Here is a 12,043-nt window from a genome sequence, read left to right on the forward strand (position 1 = left end):
AGGATGATCCCACATTAAAACACTACGTCAATCTGAACTCATTAATCACTCAAATTTCTCAGAGGGGAGAAATGAACGCATGCAGGTACACACATTTAATTCTGCTCTGAAACAATCTCAAATTCACAGAATAAAAATAGGACAGTACAAAAAACTTTATTTCCTGAGCCATTTGAGAGTGAGTTACTGACATTATGCCCCATCATCCATAAATCCAAAGGACATTCTCCTACATAACAACAATTTATCATCCCAATCGGGAAATTACCATCAAAACAACAATACCATCTAATCCTCAGATCCCACTGAATGTTGCTAATCATGCCAATAACGTCCTCGATAGCAAAATAATTCCAGTCCAGAATCACATGTTGCCTTTAGTTGTGACTCTCTAGTTTTCATCAATCCGGAACAGTTCCTGAGTCTTTCCCAGATTTATATAAACTTAACAGTGAGACCATCATTTTGTAGAGTAACTCTCACTTGCCTGATGTTTCCTATTGATTGAGGTTTCCGTTCATCCCATTTCTGATGATACTCACTCTGATCGTTTGATTAATTCATGTGATGTCTCTACTTGAGATTACTCATTCTCCCTTCGTGTTTAGTAAGCATTTTGTAGAGAGATACTCTGTGTAAATAACCCACTCCTCAAACTTTTAATTTATCTATTTACTTATTCATATTAGTATGGACACATGGTTTCCAGTTTTATTCAGTGGGCTATAATCCTTTGCTATCATTATTTGTTTTGATGCTCAATTTGCTCCAGATAAGACCAGTGGGAACCCTTTGCTCCTTTTATGTCTTTAATGTTTTTGCGGCACAAAAAAATATTCCAGGCTCATCTTGTACTTTTCCCTGCCCCAGTTCTGAGATTGGACATTTCTTCAGGGAGTCCTGGTTCCTTATAGGAGAAAATAGATTTAGAAATCAAGATTTGGGCACTTAGGTGTGCTCATTGCTACTTGGGTATTGTTGACCACAGACCTTTTCAGTGGATAGAGCCAGGGAACATATCACACACACACAGACCCACACTACACAATTGCATTTTGAAAAAACCATGGCTTCACACCAAAGGCTCTCATTCGAACCCAACACAGGAATCATTCTAGTTTCTTCCATTTACATATTTGTAACTACATCCTACAAAAGTGAAAAAAGCTGCCCCTATTTTCTTAATACATTTCCTTGCTTGTATGTAAGCAATCCTATTGCCCCTACCTCGCTCTCCAGCTAGATGCCCTCCTTGTCCTGCTCCAATACTGTCATCCACTGGCAGGCCACCAATGTCTGCCTCCTTCCCCTGGACTTTCCATCAACAAAAATGCCCTCCTCACCACAGGCTCCAGCATCCTAGTGCCAGGCCATTGCTGATGTCCTCTTTTCCACGTGGCTCCCTCTAGATCCCACCAGAGTTCTGGCTTCTGGTGCCTAAGTGATGCCGAGCCACTGTCACCACTGTCCCACATAAATGAAGGCCACATTTTTCAGCCTCCAACACCCTCAGCCGAGCTGCTCTTTTCACCCCCTGCCATCCCTTCCACAGGGATGCCCTGTTCAGAGCCTGATAACCACGTTGTGTTCACGACTCGGACACTCTCATGATGTAGCACAGGCTCTGACAGCATGCTGAGCCATCACGGTTATCTCCCTGCTCCTCCACCCTCAGTTTAAGTCTGCCTACCCTGCCCAACCTTCCCAATAACTTCTGGGAAGACGTGGGGAAGAGATTCTGATTTTTTAATGAAAGCCCTTTCCTCTTGTTCTAATCTGATGACCCGCACCTTAAAATTAAGCCAGTTGTAGGCAGACAACCTATCATCTGTGTCGTAATTCCTTTAACCAGAAGAAATTTAATAAAAAGAGTTAAACAGACTCCACTAAAACACATCACTGATCTCAATCTCCAGCACTCCAAGAGCCAGCATCCTTAACCAGGGCCCAGAGGATTGATATACCAATTTTACAGGGTAATAACCCTACTTCCCCCATGCATAGTTTGTACCTACCCAATCTTTTCTGTATCCCAAGACATGTTTTCAAAAGCCTACTAAGTTTTGTTTTGCTTTTATAAACTGACTGGAGCATATATATAGGAGAAAAAAGTGTGAGTTCATGTCCAATTCTAAGACTGTTAAGAGCCTACATGTTACACAATTCTATTTTCTAAAGACATCTTTCAATTTTTGAATGAAAAACTGAATGACAAAAGTGAACTGTGAATCAGAAATCAATGAACAGACACAAGGTGGCCTCTTAACTCGTTCATCAAAGAGCAAATCACTTCTTTTAGGACAGAATTCCCTGAGAGCTAAGCATCCTTTCAGAGGGAGTCTAATGATCTAGGGAGCCATTTCTATTAGTTATTCCTACCATTAACCGCGGCCTCTGGAATATATTTTAGTGAGTAAATCCAACGTAAACATTTATCCATTTTTCACACAATTTCCACCTTTTCTCCAAAAATAGCATTTCCCAAAATGTGTTCCAGGAAACACTGGTATTTCAGAATGTTAATATTTGTCTGAGAATTAAAAAGGTATGGGACCAAATAAGACGGAAACCCTGGGTAATATAGATTTCTCCACTGTAGGACTTTTCAGAGCCTATATTACATGAAGTTTTTTGTTTTTTGTTTTCCCTTTCTTTCTCTTTAGGGCTGTACCTGTGGCTAGGGATCAAATCAGACCTACAGCTGCTGGTCCAAGCCACTGCCACAGCAATGCCAGATCTGGGCTGCATCTGTAACCTACACCATGGCTTATGGCAGTACGGGACACTCAACCCACTGATGAGGTCAGGGATCAAACCCGCACCATCAAGGATGCTATGTTGGGTCATTAACCCACTGAGCCACAATAGGAACTCCTATATGAATCTTAAGGAGACAAAAACGAGACACAGCTTTCCCTTTCCCTGATTCCAATATTACTCAACTATGGTACCCTTTTTGAATGGAACATTTCTTAGAACTAATGTTCTATAGAAAATATGATGTAAAAAATTCTCTAACATTTAATAATAACATTAATCTCTTTAATTAAAAATCTTAGCCATTTACAAAAAGTAAAATGTAGGAAGTTAGGTATATGGACAAATAGTCAACTCACTAATAATCAAAGAAATGCAACTAAAACAATGAAAAAAAGTAAAACAGTGAGAATTGTTCAAGTAAACAATGAATTCAATACATGATACTAGGAGAGTATTGTGATCCAGAACTCTTGTACTTTGCCAATAAAGGGTATCTTTTAAGAAAACAGTACAATTATCTCGGAAAGCAGTTTGGGAAATGTTTTAAAAACATTTAAGTCCACTGACCTTAAAATGGCCCATCTGAGATTTTCCTCTTAAGGAAAGAGTCCAAAATGAAGAAAATGCTTCATGCTCAAAGATGCTAATAGCTATAGTTAAAGTAGTGGGAAAAAAAAAACCCCAAATAACAAAAATCCTCAACAACAGAGAAATGTTTCAGTAAACCAAGGTACCTGATACATAAGACGTAGTTATGAAAAAGATTTACAGTGGCTTTATTAGCATGGGGGAAAGGTTTCTATTACTATGGTATATGAAAACTGCGGCCTTCAAAAATGTAAATACAGCTCCAGTTGACCCCTGACATCCGCGGAAGATACTTTAGCATGCCATGTCTTCCAAAAGGTCAATAAGGTATAGCCGAACTTTTAAAGTGATTTTAAGACCCTTAAAAAAACTGCTGTAAGAGCATAACAAAGCCCGACTGTAACAGGAACTTGGGACAGCAGGCTAGGTCACTTGTCAGTTAAGTGTTTTACTCACAAATTCTAGCAATTCAAGTTTTTGCCTCAGCAAAATTATTATTTAATACATATTATGAACTTTTAGGGCTGCTTGGGAATATTAGATGGTGACTATTAACTCTGAATGCCAAGGGTCTATTTATTGTTTATTTAATTCAAAAAGTAAAGGAAGAAAACATCCCAAAATGCTAGCAATATTTATTTGGGAGGGTGGGTAGAGAGACATATTAGGAGAGATTTTTTCCTTCCTTCCTACTATTTTCTGAATTTCCCAAACTTTCTTTTTTTTATTTTGCTTTTTAGGGCCACACCCATGGCACATGGAGGTTTCCAGGCCAGGGGTCCAATCGGAGCTACAGCTGCCTGCCTACACCACAGCCACAGCAACAGGGGATCCGAGCCACATCTGCGACCTACACCACAGCTCAGGGCAACGCTGGATCCTCAGCCCACTGATTGAGGCCAGGGATCGAACCTGCAACCTCATGGTTCCTAGTCAGATTCGTTTCTGCTGCACCACGACGGGAACTCCCTAAACTTTCCATAATGGGAATGTGTTACTCTTTCAGTAAACATTTTAGCAAAATATAAAGCATGTGTTATCATAAAAGTTAAAGTTTTATGATAAAACTTCATAATCATAAAAGTTAAAGCTTACTTGTTAAAAAAAACAATAAAATAAAAGCCAAATACCTGTCCTTTTGTTGTGTAGTCTGCCAAGATGTTAAGCAGCTTATAAAATACTTCGAACCAGGGGAGATAGCTGGGGGAAAAAGAGGAAATACATGAAATATTAGTATGCAGGTCAAAAACTTTAACCAGGAGCTAATTCCAGACGGTACATTTCAGCTTCTATATCCTGAAGAGCCTTCCTGTACAGGCTGTGTCGGAAACGCAGACTAGTAAAATGCTAATTATTTCTGGGATTTTAAAAAATTGCCTGTGTAAGGCGGAGGATTGAATGTCCATTATAAATTATTCCTATGCCTCAGAGCTAGAACAGGTTCATAGAGAAGAAATTTAAAGCAGACTCTGCAATCAGGAACCTTCTCCGAATAGCCCTCCAGGCCTCTCCCACCACACCCACACTTTCTAGGAAAGCTTCTATTTGAGTTTCTTGTGATTGGACACACAGCTGCACACACACATACAGCACTTCCATGGCTGCTGTGTACGAGGTGTCCCAGAGGCCCAAGAGCCTGAAACCATTCATGTTGTTCTATCAAGCTTTCTACCTATACCGCACCCTTCTCTATACTTGCTGTAGGAAGAGCTCTAACTCTCTGTCCCCACTGCCTCCATTGGGCCCTGACCATCATGCCCCTAAGCTCTGACAAAGCCTGGTCCTGACCTTACTCCACCCTCTGTGTAGCTCACAGAATGGTCTTTCTAAAATGCAAATTAAGTGGCGCTTTGGAGTAAATTTCTGCAGTGGTGCCTCATCACTACAGGACTTCTGAGGATGGCATGCTAGGCTCCTCTGTAAGGTCCTTGACTGTCTCGCTGGCTGTCCTTGCTCTGCATCCCCACATACATATACATACTCCTCTCACTGCAGCCTCACTCCGAGGATGTCCAGGCATCCTCAAGCCTGCCTAAGCTTGCACAGCCTTGGTGCTTTTCTCCTTCTGACCTTTACTATCTAGTCTAGCAGATCTCTACTCATCCTCCTAACATGCCCTATCCCCTCCCGGTCCCTGCCTCTCATGCCCTAATTCCCTCTTTTCCGTGCTGCCCTGGTCACGTGCAAACTCCCGTTACAACAGTCCACATGCATGTGGCGTTCAATGGCATGTCTGTCTTCCCAAAAGAGTGGGCGTGATGAAGACGAAGGATCACATCTTTCTTTCTCCCCACCCGTGGCATATGGAGGTTCCCAGGCCAGGGATCAAATCCGAGCCGCAGCTGTGACCCCTGCTGCAATCGCAGCAACGCTGGGTCCTTAACCCACTCCATCAGGCCAAGGATCGAACAGGTGCCACCACAGAGACAACAAAGAATCCTTAACCCACCATGCCACAGCAGAACTCCCATCACATCTTTATCTTCCCAGGGCCAAGCATGGAGCCTGGCAGACTCTCAGTGCTCAGCATTGAGAGAACAAACAAAACCAAGGGCTAACAGCAGAGGCACATTAGTGTTACAGAATTACTGTTGAAACATAGCCCCACTCCCAAGAAGTCTTTTCACCAAATTTCAGTGGCTCTGTTCTCAAGAAACTTTTCCAAAGCGACGTCAAACAGTCATGTGGGAAGAGTGCTGTACCAAGCACTTGCCGTCCTGTTCACGTCGGCCCTGCTGAGCTAACAGTGTCCGTTACTGATAGAGCAGGGGGCTGATGCTGAATGCCTCCATCCCGCCAGGCAGGGGGAAGGCAGCGCCCTGCACAGATTACCAGCTGTACCGCGAAGGGTAATAAATGAAGTGAGAGGCAATAGAGAGGACAGATAAAGCACACGGTTCTCTGTCATTAACGTCTGTCTGAAGCCAGCACATGCTACTGTAAAATTTAAGTAGCTTATCAAAATATACTGATAAGCAACTTAACTTTTCACTTCTATGACAGTATTATCACTTATGTTAATACGTTTCAATCAGCTCTGGCAGCTGCATATTGATTATTACAGAGCAAATGACTGCTGCCACTTTACACAGCATTTACTTTGGCAGGGTAATGTAAACATTCAAGAGGGATTAGGGAGGAGATAAGTTTCTCCCTTCCTTTTCTGTTAAATAAACCTCGGCTGAGTTAAAAGCCATTATAGTGGGAACAATAAATCCCCCTCAGAAGAAAACTCCTGCCCAGATTAGAGGTCTCTTAGTAAACATATTCAACCAAGGACTACAAATATCTTTTTTTTTTTCCCCTGAAAGAAAAAAACAACCACTCGTTAAATCCAGTAGGGAGGGGTGGGGGGAAGCAAGAAGAAAAAATATTTTCTTGCAGGGAAATCACGGCTTCAAGTAAATGAGAGAAAAGCTGAAGTAATTTTAGGAAGATGTGACAAAGCGACTTGGGACAGGCTGGACTGTCTGATGATTTGAGACTATGGTAGAGAAGCAGCAGTTCTGGCCACTAGGTTCAACCGACCAACATAGTTTGGGTCCAGGACCTCACGCCTTGCATCCTCCCCTGCCATGACGGTGCAGGAAGGTGACATGGTACAGTCGCCTGGCCCACAACAGACTGGGTCCAGGTTCTCACACTCAACCTCGACCTCACCAAATCAATTCTTTTTGGCTGTGCTAAAGAGAACCCCCAGCCATGAGAGGTTTTGTAGCTACCCTGGAAATCAGCCATCTCTCTCTCCCTTCAGTCTGACCGGACACAACTGTTCCCCACATGTTGTCCCCTGTGCACTGACAGATGAATATCTAGTGATGGCAGTGTTAAGGGCTTGAAACCAAAACCCAGCTGTCTTCTTCTTCAAAGGATCCCTCTTTTCCCTTGTTGGGAGGCCAAGGTTCACAGCTGAACCTTATCCAGTGGCGCTTCCTGTACTGCTTCATTAGTGCTGGCACAACAGCTTTGCGCCGCCTGCCAGGGTGCAGGTGAGGATATGGAGACCCTCACTCCATTCTGTGCTTGTCTGTCATCATGAAGTAAACACGACTTCCCAATCCAGAGACAGGAAACAAACACTCCACTATGCTGCTCCTCCCTGGACAGCTAAAGGAGGTCCAAACATCTCAGGACCTGCTCCACTCACTACCTTTATGCAACTCTGAGTTTCCAATGCAAAGCGTCACTATGTGGTGGGCTCAGTCAAAGGCTGGGGCCAGAAATCCAAACCACAAAGGGTCCCTGCTCTCAAGAAGGCCACGGTCCTAAGTGGGGAAAAGCTATATATCAAAGAGTAATAGTTTGGGTGGGGGAGCTTGATTTAGACTAGGCTTTTGGATCAAATTATTAAATTATGGTGCATCATTATCAAGACCCAGTTAGCGGTGCTTTGATGGGGGCAGTCAAAATGGGAAAAGCCAGCTTCCCAGACACTGGCCTTGATCTAAGCTTCTCTTGCCAAATCATGATTCAGGAAATTTTGTCCCAGGCTCTGTCCTCACTCTTTGACCTGACAGTCAAATGAAGAGGATTTTGTTTTGTGTGAAGCAGTACAAAGTTTTAAACTTGAGAAGAGTTCAGGCAGCACCCAAGTATTCCTACACACAGCCTTTGTAAGATGTGCGGGGCAGATTCCAGGGGCTGCACACGTAATCAAAGGGCCCAGCCAAAATCATGTAAAAAAGCCCTTACGCTGACCCCAATGTACAGCAGACATGGTCTGTATGGATACAAAGCAGTTGGACTTACTGAAAGAAAACTGCCTCTGTTCAAATCTGTCAGCTTGGTGAGCCACTTACTTTCCAGCTGAAGTGAGGAACTGAGTTCAGGTGAGTTCCGATGACTCACTTTTCTAACTTCACTCCACTGAATGGACATTCAGCATAATCAGGCCCACACATGTATAAGTGACCTGGAATAAGTGTGTGTATGATGGGATTCCACTCCAGCGTGGCAAGTATGAAAACAGAAAACCATTACAAATTTGAAAACCTCCCCCCTTCTCTTGCTAGTAGTTCAGTTCAAAGATATTAAACAAGCCCAGGCAAAGTGGGTGGGTGGGTGTGTGCGCGTGAGATGGGGGGCAGTAGTGGCAGAGGCTGACCAAGCTGAAAGAGGTGGCCACCCGGGAGAAGAAAAGCTGTGAGCAGGTTGTCAGAGGCAAAGTATGGAGAGGAGGGTATCCCCTGGTAGGGACAAACTGGCACAGAGTTTTGGAGCCTCAGTGGGTGCGGAGCATTCTCTGGTAAAGGAAAGTCAGGGCTCCAGGAGGACAAGGAGTGTGTCCACACAGGAGGCGGTCTGGCTTGGAGTGTCACAACTCAAGAAGTGTAAGAAGGGTTTTAAGTTGGGATAACATCTGGCACTGGGTAAGGAAAGCATGTATGTCAGTAGAAAGAGCTTAACTAGACTGGTGTTGGAACCCAAGAGGATTCAAAAGAGCATCTGGAAGGCAGTCCAGTGTGGGATGTTTGGGCCCAAATGGGTAAGGGGGCTTCCATGAAGGGAGGCCAGGCACAGTCCTAGCAGTTGAGAGGATGTTTACGGCAAGACGAAGCAGCAGTGATTGCCCTGCTTACTATGTCTGGGTCCAAATGGAGTGAGGAGGGCAGCCACAGGGGAAGGGGGCTACAATAGACAGAGACTGGTTACACATAGGGGAATAGATCAAGACTGATCAACCACGTAAATATATAATGAGAACCAAGCTTTATTACCAACAGAGAAGAGAGTTACAAACATGGATAGGGAGAAAACAAGAATGAATCCTACAATGCTGAACTAGAATTAGATCAAACTGAAATCCTGGAGTTAGATAAAAGAAATATAAATACAAATGTGTGTGTGTGTGTGTGTGTATTACAGATAGATGTATTCTCTAGTCATAGCCACTGAGGGGCCTGGCAGAGATATCCCAATTATAATAAGCATGTTTAAAGCCCTGATCTTGGTTTCTAAGTACCTTTCTCCACTAGAAGGAACCAGGGCTCCTTGAAGAAATGTCTGATTCCAGAGCCAGGGCTGGGAAATACTTTGTGCTAGAAAAAAGGCACGATCAGGGCATAACAATAGGACACAAAAGCCACTAAGAATGGGCTCCTACTGACCAAATCTGTGACAATTTTAGGGTCAAAACAAATGATAGGAAGTCATGAGTCCTTGCTGGTAAATTAAAAGTGTGATGAGGAAAGGATGAGGGTATGCCTAGTAGACATTTTCATTACAAAGAGAAGAAGAATGGAGACGCCGGGAAGACACGATCTTAATCAAGTAATGGGACAAAGTCAAACAGTATGCCAACCGGTAGAATGCAATAAAAAGTATACAGAATATTTCTGTCATATTCCTGCCACAGATATAGAACATAATTCTTGAGGAAACATCAGATAAACACAAATGGAGGGAACTTCTACAAATTAACAGCCTAAACGTCGAGTTCATAAAAGTCTCAGAATCACTGAGGAGCTGTCTCACAGTAAGAAAACTAGAGAGGCATGACAGCTCAATGCAACAGGTGATTCTGAATTATATCCTTTATACACGTGCACACACACACGAATGGGGGAGTTCAAATATTACATGGTAGTATTGTATCAAAATTCATACTAATTTTCTAACTTGATGACTATAATACAGTTATGCAAATTTTTTAAAAAAAAACTACACGCTAAAATATTTGAGGATTAACAGATACTATTTTAGCAACATCTCTCAAATGGGGCACAAATGAAGAGGGGAGAAACTAAAGGGTCTCTTCTTCCATCAAAATTACCATAAGTAGAGTATACAGAGTATACTAGAGTATATAGAATACTGCCATGAGTTGGGAAAATAAAACTTTTAAAACCACGGTAATAAAGAGGAGAGCTGGCTGCCGCAGTAGGAGTCAATACACATCACATAGAGAAGGCTGGGCTTCCACTAAGTCTTGAAGAGGTTGTTCTCAGTACGGGAAGAAGGTTGGAAGTGGGGGGTGGGGGAGTAAACAGCATTAGAGGCAGAAAATAAACCCCCATCCTCATGAACAGGAGCTACTGGGATTGACTTGAGAACTGTGTGTAGTTGCAACAGCCAGAGAGCAGGGTGTGCAGGCTGCAGGGCGAAAAAATGAGGCAGGGGCAGAAGGGCCCAATTCTGGAGGGCCTCCCTTGTATTCTAAATGGGCGGGGAATTCAATGGCCAATTAAAGAGGAGCAACATTCTGAGGATGATTATTTAGAGTCAGGTAGAAAGGGGTTATTTCCCCTCAGCACAGTCCAGGGGATCATCTCAGCCTCACCAGAGCCAGTGTCTACTTTGCTGCCCTAAAAAGAAAATTTTAGGTAATAGGATCTCATTATATTTGAAAAGATCAATATAATGCTCAGGCTCTAATATAAAAGAGAAATAAAAAGAAGTTTTTTATTTTAAAAAGTTTGACATTTAAATACTCAGACGCCATTATATTAAGTGTTATAATGAAACAGTACCTCCCTGAGGGCCTTGTGGCAGATGTGCATCTACTTATGTCTGAAATGATGAGTTTAAGGCTAAGAGAAGCGACATGGAACATCGTCTTACAACTTTTCGTGGTAATTTCCATGGCCTGAGGAGCTTTTAAAACTCCATCATGGACACTCTAAGGGAGACATCCTCCTGTCCTTACCTCCTGTCAGCAGATTTTGTGTAGATTCATTGTATGACAAAGCACCCCTTGGTTAAGTCTATTTGGCATTCAGTATTTAAAGCTTTCATATTAAACCCTCACTTCACCCCCCCCCCCCCCAAAAAAAAAAAAAACAGAGCAGCATAGCACTTGGGGAGAACACAGATTTGGGTCAAATAACCTTGTGTGAATCTCGGTTCTCATACTTACTAGATGTGACACTTCAGGGAAGCAATTTTTTAAAGACTCAGTTTCCTCCTCTATTAAAAAGATACATACCACCTAACTAATGTAACTGATGTATGCAGACACCCCCCGACCTGGGGCCTAGAATGCTCTTCCTGCCCCCCTCTGCCTAACATTTCTGGTGTCTGCGTCAGAGGTTCCTCCAGGACTCTGTATAGGAATTCCTCATGCCCTGCAGTCACCAGAGTGGATGAGAAGATACAGGCTGTCATAAGAGGGAAATACAAATTATATGACTGCTTAAGCCACTAAGTCCTCACTCATCCCTTTCAGCTTGACAAGCATCTATGCCTACTCCTCTGTTAGTGTCTTGGTTGGTCAAACATCTACAATAAAATGCAAATAAAATGACAATCTTTGCAAAAGATGCAAGATTTCATGAAGCCCTTGTTAGAGATGCTGGACACCTGCTTAGAGTTGAGGCAAAATGACTAACAAATGAAGACCTGCCAGCATTAGACCAGGTAACAAGGGACAAAGGGGAAAATCAAGAAAAACAAGGATGCTGGTGCCAGTCACATCAAAAGAAAATGAATTCAATATCAAAGGAGTAAGAGAGGCCTTGGGGAAATTGATGAAGTCTTCAAATACTTTTGGAAAAATGACTCCTTTTATGATTATGCTGTGAAAGTTAAACATGAAATGTTATTATGGCTGAAAAATCATAACCTCTCCCCAAACCCCCACTGACTCGTTATTTTAAGAATTAATGTGTTGTTGGAATAAAAGCTAGATTTTGTCAAAATAAATTTATTTTCGAGATTTTAGTTTCATTTTTCTAGATAAAAATTCTAAATAAATACC

General features: G+C 42.6%; 1 protein-coding gene across 9 annotated transcripts in view; it reads right to left on the reverse strand.

The window, feature by feature from the left end:
• Positions 1 to 12,043, reverse strand: part of DENND1A (DENN domain containing 1A) — a 518,366-nt gene that overhangs the window by 265,006 nt on the left and 241,317 nt on the right. For all 9 annotated transcript variants that reach the window (XM_047768359.1, XM_047768362.1, XM_047768357.1 and 6 more), the window contains one exon: positions 4,479 to 4,548. In XM_047768359.1, the coding sequence (XP_047624315.1) occupies positions 4,479 to 4,548 (70 nt within the window). The remainder of the gene's footprint in view (positions 1 to 4,478; positions 4,549 to 12,043) is intronic.

Source organism: Phacochoerus africanus, chromosome 2 (genome assembly GCF_016906955.1).
Source record: "Phacochoerus africanus isolate WHEZ1 chromosome 2, ROS_Pafr_v1, whole genome shotgun sequence".
NCBI lineage: Eukaryota > Metazoa > Chordata > Mammalia > Artiodactyla > Suidae > Phacochoerus > Phacochoerus africanus.